General features: G+C 36.2%; 2 protein-coding genes across 11 annotated transcripts in view; one reads left to right on the top strand and one right to left on the bottom strand.

Moving 5' to 3' along the window:
• LY75 (lymphocyte antigen 75) overlaps positions 1 to 15,678 on the top strand; it is a 124,430-nt gene extending 108,752 nt beyond the window's left edge. Inside the window, exons 35-39 of the mRNA XM_025471109.3 lie at positions 354 to 464; positions 7,975 to 8,091; positions 9,041 to 9,214; positions 10,816 to 10,842; positions 15,177 to 15,678. Coding sequence (XP_025326894.2) covers positions 354 to 464; positions 7,975 to 8,091; positions 9,041 to 9,214; positions 10,816 to 10,842; positions 15,177 to 15,379 — 632 coding nt within the window. The 3' untranslated portion in view covers positions 15,380 to 15,678. The remainder of the gene's footprint in view (positions 1 to 353; positions 465 to 7,974; positions 8,092 to 9,040; positions 9,215 to 10,815; positions 10,843 to 15,176) is intronic.
• Positions 15,679 to 18,090: 2,412 nt separating this feature from the next.
• Positions 18,091 to 19,484, bottom strand: part of MARCHF7 (membrane associated ring-CH-type finger 7) — a 51,518-nt gene continuing 50,124 nt past the window's right edge. For all 10 annotated transcript variants that reach the window (XR_007408526.1, XM_035696684.2, XM_025471112.3 and 7 more), the window contains one exon: positions 18,091 to 19,460. Coding sequence is in view for 9 of the 10 variants with exons in the window: in XM_025471114.3 (XP_025326899.1) it covers positions 19,392 to 19,460 (69 nt within the window). In the remaining variant the exon portion in view is untranslated. The remainder of the gene's footprint in view (positions 19,461 to 19,484) is intronic.

The raw sequence follows: 19,484 nt of genomic DNA, 5'->3' as shown, positions 1-19,484 counted from the left end.
TATACTGCAAAGATAACCTTCAAAAACCTTGTAATTCTGATTGGTCGTCCTTCTTGATAGTCAGTTGCCTTGGTAATAATGCTGTAATTTACAAGTCTGAGTTCCTAAACACCCTAAAGACTTGTAACTTTGCTCTGTCAAATCAGAAGAGAATCACTGGCACATCGCCCTTTTCCCATATGTAGAATGGAGAAAAATAAATTACTATCACACTAGTCAATGTCTTATTTTAACAGAGAGCTTTGTGGCTAAATTCTTTTTTTTTTTTCTATGAAAATGTAATATTCTTGATCTTTCGGAATTCATGGAATTCTTCCCAAGTTGTTTAATAATGTTTCTCTTTTCCCATACAGACTGTCCTTCATCTACCTGGGTTAGGTTCCAAGACAGTTGTTACATTTTTCTTAAAGAAGCCGTCAACCTAGAAAGCATAGAGGACGTCAGAAGTCAATGTACTGACCATGGTAAGGAACTTTTTTTTTTTTTCCACAGTCATAAATGGTGTTCACTAATTTCTTTTAAAAAATGGTTATGTCATATTTCACTTTCACCTGGGTCCTTGTAATAAGTGAACAGTCTGTATAACACCCAAGCTGCACACTGGACTTGGGTATATATTTAACCTCTGAGTTGGAAGACTGCTGTTCGGCCCCCCTGTCCAGAGCTGTCTGCCAGGAACTTAGCCACAGCAGGACCTTTGTCATGTGCACATCTGTGCGGAGCACTGTGCAGGCACTTCGGATCCTTTGCCCGGGTATAGCTCTCCTAACATACCCAGCAGGTAGTTTCTCATTAGCTTCCTTTTATCAAGGGGAGAAATTAAGTTCAGTTATTTGTTCAAGGTCATGCCGGTAATAACTGGCAGAGCCAGGATTCAAACACGGTTGGATCAGATTTTAGGACCATAGTTTGTGATCACTGTTCTGCCCTGAAGGAGCCCTTTCGGGTACTCGGTGTGGGCACAAGTCAGATGGGACCGTGAAATGAACCTGTGGTAGAGACGTTAGGGAAGAAGGCTCTTTGCCAGCAGATACGCTCAATGTTTTCTGGAAAATACCACTTCACATTGTGAAATATTTCAAATAAAAATGTCATTTTTAAAAAGGTGTGCCTGGGTGCTCTTTTCATATTTGGCTGTTGGGCCCCAAGTGCATCCTTGTTGTGAAGCCTCTAATCGTGATTCTCCTAAGTTCAAACTGAAACTAGGAGGTTAAATAGCATCTTTTTTTTTTTTTAAGATTTTATTTATTCATGAGAGACACAGAGGGGCAAAGACACAGGCAGAGGGAAAAGCAGGCTCCCTGCGGGGAGCCCAATGTGGGACTCGATCCCAGGACCCCGGGATCACACCCTGAGCCAAAGGCAGATGCTTAACCCTGAGCCACCCAGGCGCCCCTAAATAGCATCTTTTTTCAACCGAGATAGCTATGATATGGTGATATAAGAGTCCTTGATTCTTTAGAAATGCCTTTTACTACTCCATGAGATCTAAAATCTCTTGATCATTTCATTAAATTTGATCTTAGGTTTATTAATAACTCCAGCATTTAGAAATGCCCTTTACCCATTTCATGATTGGATTGTTTGTTTCTTTGGTGTTGAGTTTAAGAAGTTCTTTATAGATCTTGGAAACTAGCCCTTTATCTGATATGTCATTTGCAAATATCCTCTCCCATTCTGTAGGTTGTCTTTGAGTTTTGTTGACTGTATCCTTTGCTGTGCAAAAGCTTCTTATCTTGATGAAGTCCCAATAGTTCATTTTTGCTTTTGTTTCTTTTGCCTTCGTGGATGTATCTTGCAAGAAGTTACTATGGCCGAGTTCAAAAAGGGTGTTGCCTGTGTTCTTCTCTAGGATTTTGATGGAATCTTGTCTCACATTTAGATCTTTCATCCATTTTGAGTTTATCTTTGTGTATGGTGAAAGAGAGTGGTCTAGTTTCATTCTTCTGCATGTGGATGCCCAATTTTCCCAGCACCAAAGAAACAAACAATCCAATCATGAAATGGGCAAAAGACATGAACAGAAATCTCACAGAGGAAGACATAGACATGGCCAACAGGCACATGAGAAAATGCTCTGCATCACTTGCCATCAGGGAAATACAAATCAAAACCACAATGAGATACCACCTCACACCAGTGAGAATGGGGAAAATTAACAAGGCAGGAAACAACAAATGTTGGAGAGGATGCGGAGAAAAGGGAACCCTCATACACTGTTGGTGGGAATGTGAACTGGTGCAGCCACTCTGGAAAACTGTGTGGAGGTTCCTCAAACAGTTAAAAATATACCTGCCCTACGACCCAGCAATTGCACTGCTGGGGATTTACCCCAAAGATACAGATGCAGTGAAACGCCGGGACACCTGCACCCCGATGTTTATAGCAGCAATGGCCACGATAGCCAAACTGTGGAAGGAGCCTCGGTGTCCAACGAAAGATGAATGGATAAAGAAGATGTGGTTTATGTATACAATGGAATATTCCTCAGCTATTAGAAATGACAAATACCCACCATTTGCTTCAACGTGGATGGAACTGGAGGGTATTATGCTGAGTGAAGTAAGCCAGTCGGAGAAGGACAAACATTATATGTTCTCATTCATTTGGGGAATATAAATAATAGTGAAAGGGAATATAAGGGAAGGGGGAAGAAATGTGTGGGAAATATCAGAAAGGGAGACAGAACGTAAAGACTGCTAACTCTGGGAAACGAACTAGGGGTGTTGGAAGGGGAGGAGGGCGGGGGGTGGGAGTGAATGGGTGACGGGCACTGGGGGTTATTCTGTATGTTAGTAAATTGAACACCAATAAAAAAAATAAAAAAAAAATAAAAAAAGAAATGCCCTTTACCTACAAAACCCCACAATTTTCTGACAACCAACCAATATGACATTTTGGTAGAATATCAAATCATACTCATTTATTATAGAAGTAATGAATGTAGGTATAGACATTTTTAATCCTATGAAGTGCCATATAGTACTCAATACATATTGTTCCCTTTGAGAAACTCATATACCTGCCAAATGGTGTTGAACATTAGCTCTTTGAGAACCAGACAAAATTTCCAACCTACCAGTATGGTTTCATTTTACAGAAACTGAATAAAAGGAATTTTTGTTTTGAAGATTTTATTTTTAAGTAACTTCTACCCCTAACATGGAGCTCGAACTCACAACCCGGAGATCAAGAGTCACATGATCCACTGCTGTGAATAATAGGAATTTTTTGAAAGAGGTTTTCCCATAACAATTTTCCATCTCTTTTTGAAGAAATCACTTATGTTAGGTATACTTAGATATAAATTTCAATAACAGAAATTATATTGGAGGTTGAGAACTAAGGATAGACATGTTCCTGAACCACAGGTCGGAGTTCACTGTCCAGCTTTAATATTTATCTTTAGCAGTTAAGCAACTGCTTCCAATACAGACGCATAATTAATACTTGTTGACTGACTGACTTCTACAATTCATGTGTAGTGAGAGTTTTTGGTTTTGTCTTTGTATTTGCCATTTTCCTTTAGCAAACAAAACAAAATTGAAAACACCTAGCAACATTGTGACTTTACCTTGATCGCTTGTTTCAGAGTCCATTAACTCTGCTTGTTCAAGCAGGGTAGCCATTTAGAATTTCAAAATGTTATGTAGAAATTTGCTTCTAAAATTTATCTTGTGTCTAAAAAAATATATATCTTTTCCCCAGTTAAAAATTTATCAATTCAGTTTGTTTTAATGTTTACATTTTTTAAGCTTTCTCATACATTTCTGTTAACCTTACCATTTATTTGATACTCCTCCATATTTGTTTCTACTCTGGAAATATTCAGTTTATTGATGAATCAGAAAATTAGCTAAAATTAATGCTGGTATTTATTTTTGACTAGAGTAGTAGTATTTTGGCTTAGAATAGTAGATGGACATGAATTCAAGGTTTGCTATGTATGAAGAAGAAAAAGCAGAAGGAATACTAGAATATACATTTGGATTTGTAAAATCTTCCCAGCTGTATAAAACCCTGTCTTAAGCATATCATTAAGGGTTTAGAAAACAAGTGCTTGTTACCTTTTGGGCTGCAGAGAGCTATATTTAGAAATATTTCCAGGGATTTGTGCTAATTTACTTGATACCGCTCGCTCTCTTATTATTCATAATAAGGAAAATAATTGTTAGAGGCTAAAATTTTTATTTTGCAACATTTACCTTTAATTTATGTTATCATTTTAATAGAAAAAATAAATATTTTCAGTCTTTCCTTTTTGTGATTTGTGAACTCTGTCACTAGCTATAAAAAGAATTAAACACGCAAATTACATCTCAGCAGGTACTGTCACTAGTAATGCATTGTAAAAAAAATTTTCTTGAGCACATTCATTCTTCAGGGACTTATGCTGTCATTTGTTAAAGAAAATGAAAGTGTGTCTTATTTGCCTGACACAGTAATTTAAGTTTATACAGTATTTAATTAAATTACAGTGTTAAGAATCGTTAAAGTTCCATTGGCTGCCACAAGGTCAAAGAAAAGGATGAAAAACTCATCTCTAAACACTTAAGCCTAAACTATAACCTAGTTAAATACTTCCCTTGAGAATTTTTCTAGAGTGGCATTTCGGTCACATTTCACAAGTAAGTACAACTAAGTATCAGGGTAAAACAGCTTAAAAAGTCTCTATGACATTTAACAGACAGGCAGCTGGAAATGATAAGAAAACCATCATAGAGTTTTTAAAAATTGATAAATGACTCTGGGAACCTCATTGAATCCTAACTTTGGATTAAAGTATTCAGTATTTTAAAGGTCAGCCTTTTTTTTTTTTCTTTTGAAGTTTTTGGTAATAGCATGATTTATGCAGATCACTATACAAAATGAGAAAAACATATGCAGATATTTTAAAAATAAAACAAAATCAGGGGTGCCCACTTGGCTCAGTTGTTGGGCATCCAGCTCTTGATTTTGGCTCAGGTTATGCTCTTGGGGTTGTGGGATCAAGCACCGCACATCAGGCTCCTCACTCAGCAGGGAGTCTGCTGGAGAGTCTCTCTCTTTCTGTTCCTCTGCCCCACCCCAATGTACTGTCTCTCTCCCTCTAAAATGAATGAATAAATCTTAAAAATAAAATAAAACAGTCACTCTAAATTGCACTGCCCTAAGGAAATGTAATGACTGTTAATATTTTGGTAAGTATCCTAGACTTCTCCCCCATCCCAGGCAAATTTATAATAATAAATGCTTTCTCTTTTTTTTTAATATGTAAGAAAAGGGATATTTGGGAAACTGCCCCGTAATCTGCATCTTCCTTTAAAAATGTCTATGGCAGTAAAAATACAATGTTTATTTTGTACTAACTACATTAATCTCATATATAGAAATCCCATATAATTGATTTAGTTAATCTTCTAATGTTGGCTATTATTTTCAGTCTTTCACAGTCATACACGTGTGATGAACATTAATGGTTGAGCACAGAGCCTATGACTGTTTTAGCATAATTGTTAACGATTGGTGGGTCAAATAATGTGTTTTTAGGGCTTTTGACACATCTTGCCAAATACTTTCCAAAAAGGCTGTACTAATTTTTACTCCACCTAACCAACGTATGAGTTCCTACGTTGTTATACCTAACGCCAGACTGTTTAATCTGTAAGCCTGGAAGTCTGCTTATTTTTAATTTTCATTACTTTACTGGTGAGATTGCATTTTCACACATTTCTTGTGTTTATATTTGCTTCTGGGAGGGTAAATTGTCTTTTTTACAATCTTGAAACCAATTTTTTCTTCTATTAAGGTGTCTGCTGCTTTATTTAGAATGGAGCTTTAGTCTGCCCAGTTTGGGATTTTCTTCTTTAACAATACAGTATGGTTTGGGGGAGATTTTTTTGTCCCTAATTTTCTTTTTCCCTATAGTTAAAATTGTTTTCTGTAAGCCTCTTTTAGAAGATGTGGTAGTGATCACCTAATACAACTTTTCTTTTTTTACCATATCAGTATGTAATAGGAGCTCTTTTTTTTTTTTTTAAGATTTTATTTATTCATTCATGAGAGACGTACATAGAGAGAGAGGCAGAGACACAGGCAGAGGGAGAAGCAGGCTCCACGCAGGGAGCCCAACGTGGGACTCTATCCCAGGTCTCCAGGATCACACCTCGGGCTGAAGGCAGACGCTTAACTGCTGAGCCACCCGGGCTGCCCAGGAGCTCTGTCTTTCCCTTTAACTGTTAACTTATTATGAAACTACTATCAATTTTAGTCTGATGTCATAAATATAGTAGCCTGTGATGTAAGCCTCCTATAATTCTCAAAGTGTGGTCCCTGGAACAGCATAGTTTCACCTGGGAACCTGTTAGAAATATAAATTCTTAGGCCTCATCTCACTCTGGCTGAATCTGAAACTCTGGATGTGTCCTTCTATTGTTTTAGCAAGTCCTCCAGGTGCTTCTGATGCTTGCTCCAGGTGGAGAACCACTGAACTAAGACAATATTCTGACATTTTCAGGAGACTTTGTTAAGTCAAGCTGATTTTGGAGGGATGTACTTTAATAGGAGGCAAGACTTCCTCATTTCCATGTGTAGTTATATTAGTTGTAGTACAGAGAGTCTGCAAAGTTTAAAATATGTTTAAAAATACTCACTGGAAAATAGGAAAATTTGTTACTTTTAAATTACTGAGGCTGGAAAGTCACATGTTTCTTAGGAACTTTTTTTTTAAAGATTTTGAGAGCGAGAGCGAGAGAGAGAACGTGTGCAAGGGGGAGGGAGATAGAACAGAGAGAGAGGGATAAGCAGACCCTGTGCCAAGCGGAGAGTCTGACACACAGCTTGATGCAGGGCTCAGCCCCAGGACCCTGAGATCATGACCAGAGCTGAAATCAAGAGTCTGTTGCTCAATCGATTGAGTCACCCAGTACCCCCAAGGTTTTATGCTCTATTCCTTAATTACCTGAGTATGGCTGGAAGGCTGTTACATTACTTCTCTACGTTCCTCAGGATTAGGTGAACCCTCCCTACCAGATTTCTGGTTGCTAGGAGTACAAGCCTTGGTGTCATCATTTATTCAACTGTTTTCACTTGAAAAAAATAGAATATCATGAAAGAAGCTAACTCCACTAGCATTTTCTAAGTATTATTCAATTAAGACAGTGGAATGTTTTTTAATTTCAAGAGAATCTTTAGGCTAAGAAACAGGGTTAAATGTCTCTTGGAAAAGTAAAGTTACTCCTGTTATTTATAGGGTGCTGATGTGTACCTGTAGCTTACAGATTGTAAGGACAACAGCTAACGTATGTGAGACATAAAATATAGATGGCCGCTGCTCTTTACTCTTGAATTACGTGGAGGAGTCCCAGGAAAGATCAACTATCCAATGAGAATGAGGACCTCCTTAGCAGTCCATTTCCCAAAACCAGGGCTTTCTAAGGACCACGAAGAAAAGTATGGGAAGGCATAGGCTTCGGCAGCAGGCACATGAAGGCAGAGTCCACACTGCTTGTTGCTGGAACTGCACCAGGCCTTGGAGCTGCTCTGGTAGGTCGCCCTGGTACTCTTCAGTTCTCCGGGGTATGGTCAGAGCTTTTCCTCCCTACACCAGGGAGATGCGCCCAGGAGAAACCATGATTACTAGAGGAAGAGGTAGTGGGGAAAAGTAAAGTTGAAAGATGCAGAAAAATGTTTATTGATCAAGCCTCACATGGTTTTGTCCCCTTTTCTATAAATCACCAACTCTATGTGAATGAAATGAGTGTAAAATGCCCAATTTATCCCATCACTTTACTTTTCTCATGAATATATTTTCAGAAATGTGCATATTCTCAAGCTAAATTTTAAAAAGTTATAAATGAAAAAAAATAAAAAGTTATAAATGTGTGATGTTACTGTAAGTGTATTATAATAATGCATAATCTCTATATATACTTCATGTGATTTTTCACTGATTTTGGGAACATGTTAACTTTTTATACCTAAAAATAATTCCAGGAGCAGACATGGTAAGCATACACAATGAAGAAGAAAATACTTTTATACTGGATACTTTGAAAAAGCAATGGAAAGGCCCAGATGATATCCTCCTAGGCATGTTTTTTGACACAGATGGTAAGTGATATTTACCTTGTAGAAAATCACTTTAAAAAAAATGGTAATAAAATTGATGACTTTGAGATTCTTCAGTTCTCTCATTCAAGTTGGTGTTCCTTGTGGTGTCTATCTGGGTGTTGTATTTTCAGTGTGCACCCATGACCTGACAGTGGCTTTTCCCTGAGCAGCTCAGTGTGTTGCACACAGAAGAGTCAAAGTTGATTCTCTTTTCTGGATTAAAACAGGTTTTTAGGCTCATAATACCTACATAATAAAATGGAACTAAGTTCACTATTAATATTTTAATTCTCTTGGCTATTTCCCAGTGAAAATGTTACTATATTATTTTCCTCTTCGCTTTTTTGTTTTTGTTTTTGTTTTTAGAGAGGGGGGAGGGGAGGAGGAGAAGGAGGGGGGAGAGACAGAGAGAGAGAGAGAGAGAGAGAGAGAGAGAGAGAAAAGAGAGAAAGAAAATATTCCCAGCAGGTTCCAACCCCAGTGCAGAGCCCAAGGCAGGGCTTGATCTCACAACCCTGAGGTCATGACCTGAACGGAAATCAAGTCAGATACTTAACCAACTGAGCCACCCACGTGCCCCATTTATGGAACCTTCTTGAACCAATACCTTTTGTTTTTTTAAGGTTTTATTTATTTGTGAGAAAGAGATGGCAGGGGGCATTTGTGGGGTGGGGGTGGGAGAGTGACTCGATGCTGAGCAGGGAGCCTGATGCAGGGCTCAGTTCCAGGACCTTGGGATCATGACCTGAACTGAAGGCAGACACTTAACTGACCAAGTCACCGAGGTGCTCCTTGAACCAATACCTTTGATTTGCTTGTTCTAATTTAAATACTACAACCAAAAGTTTGACCAAACATACCTTAGTAATTTCCCTTTAACCCTAGACCCTTTTCTATGGCTGTAACAGTTTAAAACGGTCATAATGATGAAAATATTCTTAACTGACAGATGAAAGTTTCAAGTGGTTTGATAAGTCCAATATGACATTTGATAAGTGGACAGACCGAGAAGATGGTGAGGATTTGGTGGACACCTGTGCCTTTCTGCACACTAAGACAGGGGAATGGAAAAAAGGAAACTGTGAAATTTCTTCTGTGGAAGGAACCCTTTGTAAAGCAGCTAGTAAGTATAACTGAACAGACATTTTTCCATTCCTGGAGGGGTGCAGAAAGTAGAGCTGGTTTTAAGATTTTGTTTGAGACAAGTGTGCCTTAGTAAATTAGAGGGAGTAAGACAGACTTCAGAACACAGTAGGATGGTTTGCTCCCAAGTCTCAGAGTCCAGTGTAATTCTCTTACATTTCAGAGGTAGGACCAGATCATGTGAACCAGGCATACTTTTATCCTGCTTATATTTAGAGCCTGAAAGAAGTTAAAATTTTCCGTTGTTTGAAGTATTTATCATAGCCTCTTTGCATATGGTTAAACAGAAATGGTGACGAATACTTATGTCTGACTCCAGAATTCTAAGATTTACAAAGAATTTGACCTTGTACGGGTACTAACATCCTTTGTTTAGGCAAATGAAGAAATGCATTGTATAGTTTATAAGTGATTCTGAATTAAAGTGTAATTTTTCTTCTGACCCATCAGAATGCTTTTTCTTCCCTTTCTCTCCCAAGGGGTCAGCCCTGAACCTGCCCCTGCCCCTCAATCAGCCCAGCACCCCTGGCTTCCAGCTGTCCCCTCTTCCCTATCAGAATGCTATTTTCTGATGGGATGAGCATGGGGTGTTATTCTACATGTTGGCAAACTGAACACCAATAAAAAATAAATTTATAAAAAAATGCTTTTTTCTAATGAAAATTATTGTGTCACACAATATTGGCTTTTTTTTTTTTTTAAAGATTATTCATGAGACACACACACACACACAGAGGCAGAGACACAGGCAGAGGGAGAAGCAGGCTCCATGCAGGGAGCCTGATGTGGGACTCAATCCCTGGATCCCGGGATCACAACCTGAGCCAAAGGCAGGAGCCCAACCGCTGACCAACGCAGGGGTCCCATGTCCCACAATATTTTGATGTTCTTGTTAAACACCAAAATTTGTCCTAAGTTTTAGAAATAATGTTTTCCTCATTAAAAACACTTAAAATTTCAAAATGTGATTTTGGGATGCTTGATACATGATAGCCACTTCCTCATTTTGCCTCTCTAGTATTTCCCACCTACTTCTACTGTAAACCAATTAATATGTTTCCTTTTTACATTTTTTTTGCTTCAGCAGGGTTTTTAGCTACAGTTTATAGTAATTATATTAATTTTCTCATTGTTTTATTGTAATAGATTTCAATTTCCAATATTCATTGATTTTTTAAAAATTGGTTCTTTTCATATACTAAGTCTCAAGACACCATTATAGAAACCAAATTTTTAATTATAACTTTGAAACATCAGAAATAGTGAACAAATCCATTCTAATGAGGTCACAGGTGTATACTTTAATTTTACTAGGTTTGTTTTCTACAGACTCTACCAAAATACTTTTCCTCATCACTTTTTTGTTAATCCTTTTCCACCAACCAAGCTAATGCGGTTAGACCTCTATATCTTTAAAAAACAAAAACTTTGTTCAAGATGGAAAACAAAATTGACCAAGTAACAGAAATATGCGTTATATTAATTAAAGGGGTTCGTTTTTAACTATTTTGAAAGTGTTTAAAGGCAAACTTAGAATAAAGCGTACTTCAATTCTAATTTTTATTTTCTTTTGTATTTTAGTCCCATATGAAAAGAAGTATCTATCAGGTAAGCAATAGTCTTTAATTTTTTTTCCACAAGTAAAAACATATTAAGATTCTAATGTTGAAATATTACTAAAGACCCATGAAAATTAATTGTATAACATAAAGTAGAATAACTTTTTAAAGAATTTAGAAAGGGCTCAGTAATAAGACTTGACATTCTAAATATAACTGCAAGTTATGTATGAACTTTTTTAAACACCAAAAAATTTTTCCTACTGACTTTTTTGTAGGCAGTGATTCTATGGTCTTTTATTTAAAAAAAAAAAATTGGCCTCATAGTTATATTTCATGAAGCACCTGTCATAAGGGTTTACTAAATGTACTTTTTTTTTTTAAAGAACAGGTAATATATTAAATATATTAACATGGCTCAAAAAGCAAAATTATAAGGCAAACGCTGAAAAGTCTGTTTCCCATTTGCTCCCATCTACCCTATTCTATATCCTTACTGGGCACTAGTTCAGTTTCTTCTTTAAACGTCTTGTGTTTCTTTTGCCAAAATAAGCAAGCTGAGATATAGGACTTATTTTGCCCCATTTATTCACTAATATACTCTAGATATTGCTCCGTATCATTACCTGTAGATTGAACTTCGTTTTTTTACAACTGAATTACTCTTCCATTGTATGGATAGGCATAGCTATTTAAACAGCTCCAGACCCTTCTTAGCTTGTTTCAAAACATTTGCTATTGCAGTGCTGCAATGAGTGACTCTACCTTGCACAAATTCATCTAAAGATTGGATTCTATAGATGGATTTAAAGTGGATATACAACTTTGATTGATATACTAACAAGAATTGTACCATTTTGCATTCCCAGAAATTTATAAAACTTACAGATTTTTGCCAATTGGTTGTATGTATAATTTTTGTTTTTTTCTTTAAAGAGAGTGCATGCACATACACACAAGGGAGGGGAGGGGCAAAGGGAAGGAGAAGGGTTGAGTCCTAAACAGGCTCCATGGTCAGCATGGAGCCAGACACGGGGCTTGATCTCAAAACCCTGAGATCATAACCTGAGCTGAAATCAAGAGTCAAGACACTTAACCAACTGAGCCACCCAGGTGTCCCATTTAATCTCTTTGAGGTACAAGATGTACAAACCTAAGTGTATAGTTTGATGGTTTCTTCTGTATACACCTGGCCAACTACCTCTCAAATGGATACAGAACATGTTACACCAAAAATTTCCCTCATGTCCTGTAGCCCTACCACCACCTATCCCAGAGTTAGCCACTATTGAATTTTATCACTATTGAATTCTATCACCATAGGTAAGAGTTGTTAGCAAAAATATAATTCTACTGGCTTCTTTTACTCAGGGTTTTTAAAAAGACTTATCCATGTTCTGTAGGTATTCTACTGATTCTACTATTGCGTAGTTTATAAATATATCACCATTTGCCCAATCTTTTGTTATGTATATTTGGGTCATGTCTAGTTTGGTACTAATATGGTAAGAGGTGCCTATGAACATTCTCATTTGGACCTATTTTGTCATTCTCCTAGAATATATTCCAAAAAGTAGAATTGCAAAGGTCATAGGGTAGCTAATATGTTTATCTTTAGTAGAACCATCACATTTTTCAGTGCTTGAATTAATTCCTACTGGCAGTATATGCAAGTTTCATTTGCTCTAGACATCCATCCCATAATAGTCAACCTGATTCTAACCATTCAGATGTTATGTCATTTTAATTTCCCTGATGAATGTTGAGCACTTCTACACACTTACCATTTCAATGTGTTCTTTTGTGATATGCCTCTTCAGGTTTTTTATTTCTAACTGGGTTGCCTTCCCACCTGATAGTTTTTTGTTATGAAAAATTCTGGATAGGAGTTGTCACATGTATAATGGATATTCTCTCAGTTCGGGGCTTGCTGTAACTATGATGGTAGAGGAGAAAAGGAGTGTTTGAGAGTTCATGTAGATATTGGAGAACCAAGTTCTCACTCTTCTAGAAAGTAATAAAGAAAAGAATAGCAAAGGGGCATGTGGCTGGCTGTGTATGTAGCTCTTGATCATTGGGATAGGGCGTTCCAGCACCACTTTAGGTGTAGTTTAAAAAACAAAACAACCAAAAAACCCCACCTCAATCAAGGAAGGCACCACCTCATTGCCATTTGGTTGGCTATCAAAAACATTCAAAACAAAACAGAAAACAAATGTTGACAAGGATATGGAGAAAATGGGACACGTGCATTATTGGTAGGAATGTAAAGCGGTACAGACCAACAGTATGGTAGGTTCTCAAAAAACTAAAAATATTAGTACTATGATCCAGCAACTCCGCATCTGGGTATAGACCCGAAGGAAGTGAAAAGAGGTTATCAGAGATTTGTGCACCCATGTTCAGAGCAGCATTATTCACAATACCACAAGGTGGAAGTTGCAACCCAGTGTCCATGAGGGGATGAATGGATAAGGAAGACATGGTGTACATATACACCATGGAACATTATTTAGCCTTAAAAAGGGAATAATGACACATCCTACAACATGCACAAACTTGGAAGACATTAGGTGCTAAGTGAAATAAGCTGGTCACAAAAAGACAAATACTAGGATTCCAATTATATGAGGTAACTGGAGTAGTCGACCTCATAGGATAGAATGATGGTTGGGGATCAGTGGAGGGAGGAATGAATGGGGTGTTATTAATATATAGAGTCTCAGGGTTGAAAGATGAAAAATTCTATGGATAAATGGTGACACAGCACAACCTGAATGTACTTAATGCTACACTGTCAAAACTGGTTAAGATGCTACATTTTGTTGTATGTATTTTGCATTAAAAAACTGAACCAAGAAAAGCTGTGTAAGCATGTTATTTATAAGCATAGAAGCAAAAAAAAAAAAAAACAAAAAAGTTAACAGGAATCCGAATCCAGGGTGAGTAATAGACAGGAGCACAGTACTTGTTACAAATCTTGAACTATGAATTTTAAGCTCTGCACATGCGTGCTTGGGGGGGGGGGGGAAGGGAGGATTCATAAAGATTGAAACATGTAGGAAACAGTGGGTAAGCTATGATGGTTCTCAAAACCTTTATCAGGAATAGTTGGAAGATTTGGCAACACTTGATCTTTATAAATTCCAGAGTGGTCTCTAAATTCATTAAAAAATATTTCATAAATATATGTAACTACTATGTGCCTGGCTTTCTTAATACATACCATTTTTTTTTCATTAAAGGTCTCCAATAAGAATACAACCCACACATTAACAAATTGTGACTACAAACTTTTATTTTAGGACCAAAAAGGAGAGGATTCAGCTATGGCCATTTACCTAATTCCTCCTATTATTTAAGAGACACAGGCAGAGGGAGAAGCAGGCTCCATGCAGGGAGCCTGACATGGGACTCGATCCCAGGGATCTGGGACCACACCAAGCTGAAGGCAGACGCTCAACCGCTGAGCCACCCAGGTGTCCCCTCCTATATTAATTTTTTTAAAGCAGCCTGTATTTTATCAGTGACTCTCCTTCACTTTAACAAGTTAACTTTTAGCCAGATTTTCCTTGCTGTGCTTTACATTTTATCATTTTTTAAAAGAGAAAATAATTTTGAGATTTTTCTCACATGCTTTTGGGTGCTAAATATAATACAAGTACTTTGCCCCCCCCCCCCCCAACTGAGTTAATTTCCCTGGACTTACCGAAAGATAACAAAGGGTTTTGAATAGTCAAGAACTGCAAAGCTGAATGTATATAATTGCTTCAGGAATACACAGTTACTTGGATAAATTTTTAAAAATTAAAACAAGGTGCCTGGGTGGCTCAGTCAGTTAAGTGTCTGCCTTCGGCTCAGGTAATGAGCCCCGGGTCCTGGGATGGGAGCCCCATGTCCACCTCCCTGTTCAGCAGAGAGCCTGCTTCTCCCTCTGCTGCTCCCCCTGCTTGTGCTTGCTTGCTCTCTACCAAGAGAAATTTTTAAAGAAAAAAAAAAACAAACCATAAGCCTCATTAATATAAACAAATATCTAAAGACAACTAGTCTTGAACAGTATATATTGTCTTAGACCAGGAAGTAAAAACCAAAGGAGACAAACAGAACTGCAGTATATCCTAAGTGTGGGTAACTTCCATTTTAGGATCTTACAGTAGACTGAGTGGCAAATTGTAAAACTTAATTGAAATCTTAAATGACAGCTGTTCAAGCTAAGAAACATAAATCATAAGTGTGTAATCAATGTACAATCAATTTGCCTATTTCCCCAGATAGGCAAATGATAAAACTGTATTTGTATTCTAAGTGCCAAATGAGCAAGTGATTTCCATATAGATGTGTGTGTGTGTGTATATATATATAATTTTGTCTTTTCCTTTTCAGATAACCACATTTTAATATCCGCTCTGGTGATTGCTAGCACAGTACTTTTGACAGTTTTGGGAGCAATCGTTTGGTTCCTGTACAAAAGAAATTTGGATTCTGATTTCACCACAGTTTTTTCAGCTGCACCTCAATCACCTTATAACGATGACTGTGTTTTGGTGGTTGCAGAAGAAAATGAGTATACTGTTCAATTTGACTAAGATTTTGGAAATCTCAGCTTCAGATGTCAAATACTTTGACAGTGTTTCCTGTGCAGGATTTTAATGTAAAACTTGATAATGAAAATTATAGTTTTTATGTTTTTTTCCTTATTCCAGTAAAATTCATCATTCTCATGAGAATCACTGTAAGAAAAACCTATCTTTAGATTCATTGTAAGAACTTTAAAAAAAAGAAATGATCACAAATACAATTTAGTAGTTTTAGCCACCTCCCTAAATGCATTTTTCATTTGAAAAAGTTTACATACAGCTCGAAGTAAAACAGATAAAAATAAAAACCCAGTCTACTGCTCTTCCTTTCTATTTAGTTGAACCACCGTAGTTTAAAGGTGAATTAAAACGCTCTGTAGTTTTAGCAATCACCAGGTCTTTACCAGTTTCTAAGTCTTGCTCCTTTATTAATAAACAAGATATGGGAAGTAAAACTTTTAAATAGGTCCTGTACATTCAGATATCACAATGCTATTTACTGTTGCAGATAATTCCTCTTAATATTTTTATCTTCATTTTTGAGTAGATGTAGCACATTTTACAGACTTTAACAAGCCCATATTCCACATAATTATACAATTTCACTACTTTTAGAACATCACTTTGGACCAGAAATAGTATTTTGCACTGGTCATAAATGGTTAGAACTTCAATGAAATTTTATAAATTTTTTTGAAACAAGAAGATTACAGCCATACCAGGAAAGTGTGGAGGAGGCTGGCAATGAGGCTTAACACTTTTATCACAGAGTCCCTTCAAGGATTTTTCTCCTGCCACCAGATCTGTTCCTACATAAGGTATCGCATGCTCTCCAACCACTGATGAACTATCATTTAATGACATGAAAACTAAGCAAAAACTGTGGAAAAACACTACATACTGCAGTAGTGGTGATGCTCAAAGTTTTACGTAAATGTAATATACCTTTCAAGACAATGTTGAAAAGAATCATTTTGGGGGTAAATGAAAATGAAAGCTGAAGCAAGAGCGATTTCCCTCAGCATCCTTTACAACTTTAGAATATGAAAAGATAAATATAGAGTTCACATAAAATTATATTTATTGTATTTAGAAACTTGAAAGCTCAAGGAAGTAATGTCTCTCCCTAACCCACATGCTATCAATTATCTTGTGGGGAGATACACGGTCTCTCAGCCTTGACCAATGGCAACAAAGTACCAGCCTGTGCCATCTGTTTCCACTGGCACCATGAATAACATCCTTCATCACAATTGATGGCACTGTCCTTTATGGACACAGGAAAAACTACAAAGTGATGACAGGACTACAGTGTGTCTATGTGGTACCAGACGAGCAGATGTTACACCTGCTGTATTACACAAAACTGTGCTCTTAAGTTTTAAATTTCTGAGATCTTGGATATGATCTGTTTTATTATTCATAAGCTATTAACAGTGGTGCACATAGTGAACAATAGACTGGAATTCCTTCCTACTTTTTCTATTCAAATCCTACCAGTCCTTTAAGAACCTTCCTTAAAACTTTCTCTAATAGTCGAATTTCTAAAATGTCCATTATGGTAGGCCCAAGCTACGTGTGGCTATTTAAATAAAATATAACAAAGTTCGGTTCCTTAGGTGCACCAGGCACACTTCAAATGCTCAAAACACCTTTAGTTAGTAGCTACCTTATTGGGTAAAACAAATTTTAGACCCTTTGCATTATCACAAAGTTTTATTGGACAGTGGTCCTCTAGAATACCTCCTTCCACTTAACTCCCATACAACTAATTTTCTTCTGTTCATTTTGGTAACTTCTACCCAGTAGTAGCTCTTCCAAAATGGCTGCTTTAAACTGAGTTAATTTTCCATATTTGATTTCATTTTTCAAGTAAGTCCTTAAAGGTCCCCGGTAGTGAAGTGTTAAATCTTAATTTTCTTCATCTTTCAGAGTATCTGTAACAGGCCCTTGTATCTATTCAGTGGTCAACAGCTAACTGTATCATTCAAATATGTTATTTATTTTTAACATTAACAGTAACAGAAGCTTGCCTGTTTACATTCAAAATGCATAAATTGCTTTCCTGAACATCTTGGTTCTAGCTACTAAGGACAATATAAATTCTTATGTTTGGCAAGTATCTCGAGAGAACAGTATTAATTTTAACTGCATTTTCCTAGGAACTTGCATTCTTTGTAGTGAGCAGCATATGGTCTCTGTTTAGAGCTTAAAAGTAACAATGAAAAGACTTTCCTTATTCCCTCTAATTCACATTTAAAGGATATCAGAAACTTATACAATACTGAAGTATGAAATAGTCATGCTAAGGAACTACAAGAATACTATAAAGCTCAAGCCATTGTGGATCTCTGTCATTAAGCATTAATATAACAAAACTATAAATTGTACACAAATGAAATGTTTTCTATTTAAATAAAAAGTTTTGGGGGTTAAGCAGAAGATACTTAATTTTCATGCTAAGTTCTATTAAAAGTATAAATGTTTCAAACTCAAAGCATCCCTAAAGATCCAGACAATAGATTCTGAAACTGGAATCCTTTAATTTTGTATTTTTTCTTTAAGGCAATGCAAAGGTAACTGGTAAGTTGAGAAAATATTTTAGAAACCATTATATTTTTATATGAAATGGGATTTTAGTTTTTAATAAAGTTCTTGGCTCTAAGGTTTGAGGTCTACTTTGAGTACCAACTTAAAAGGAAACATTTCAAACTATAAAGTAAATCAATCAGTGTGCACTTTATTTCCAGCCAAGGTTTTTACATTAAGACCAACAAACTATGTGAGCAAACTGTTGATTCACATTTGAGAAATTACATGGTTTCTATTTAGCTTCTGAAAATGTAGTTAGTTGCCATAACATAAGACTTTATTTAATGTGAAACCACCTGAAGGTGTTTAAAAGTGTATCCAAGGGTGTTGACAGAGGAAATATACAGTGTTATGAAAGTATACACAACTCATGACCACAGTGTAGATCTATTGCATGGTGAATAGGTAATGTTTATCTGTTCTCCAAAAATAAGTGAAAAATACTAAGTCATTAAATGAATGCTCAGAATTACCAAGGAACAATTAAAAACGACCAGGATCCAAACAGGTTATTTGTATCATATTTATCTAGAAAGAAGTGACAACACTAAAAAACATTGAAAACCAGTGTTTTAAACTTTAAATGCGGGATTTAAAAATATTCCGATAACTTGAGATTGCAGTAATTTTTTTTTTCCAAATAGCATTTGACGGGCATTTCTGATATTTTTTACAGCTGGGATATTCCTAAAAGGAATATCTACATACTATGGCCTATCAAATATAATCTGCATTTTGCAAATCAGTACAAAAATTTTTCCATCATTTATACATTTTATATTTATATACTTTTTAAAAATTAGATTTTATTGCTAAGTGAATTTAGAATTCATATTAAATTTGGAAACCTAATATAATGCTTTCATAACTTATTCCCCAATTGCTTTTTTAGAAACACTGGAAGCAAATGATTATGAAAATGAGACTGCAATGTAAGGCATTTTGAAAGGAAAAATAATTAGGTGCCATTTGCCATTTTATTTCAAAAGCATATTTTGTCCCACTTTTTTAACTAGCAAGAGACTAAAACATGAACCTTTTTCATAAATATGACTACAGTAATCAGAACACAAAAAAGTTGTCAGCATTGCTTAAGTATTTAAAACAAGAGTAACACTTTCCCACTCACCTAAAAGAAAAATACTTTTGATTACCAGTTTATAAACAATAGATTGACTGGCCATGTTAAAAGGTCCAGCAGAATTTTAATTCAGCAATACTTGAGAATGAATATATATATATATATACACACACACACACATACATATAGGACATCTGTATGTGTGTGTATATATATACACACACATATTTTACACACACACATATGTATATATATAGTCAATGTATTCAATAGGCATTCCCCCACAAAATTAATTCATACTTAATTGCCAGTTTTAATAAACACTTGTTCACAGATCATCCATTTGTCTTATATGGAGTTAGGCAATATCAAATGTTCTGTTATGGTCTCCATCTTCTTCGGAATCATCCTCTGAAGCTGTTGAAAGAAAACAGGATGATC

This window comes from Canis lupus, chromosome 36 (assembly GCF_003254725.2).
Source record: "Canis lupus dingo isolate Sandy chromosome 36, ASM325472v2, whole genome shotgun sequence".
NCBI lineage: Eukaryota > Metazoa > Chordata > Mammalia > Carnivora > Canidae > Canis > Canis lupus.
The sequence above is the reverse complement of the archived record's forward strand: the minus strand, read 5'-3'. Positions and strand labels throughout refer to the sequence as shown.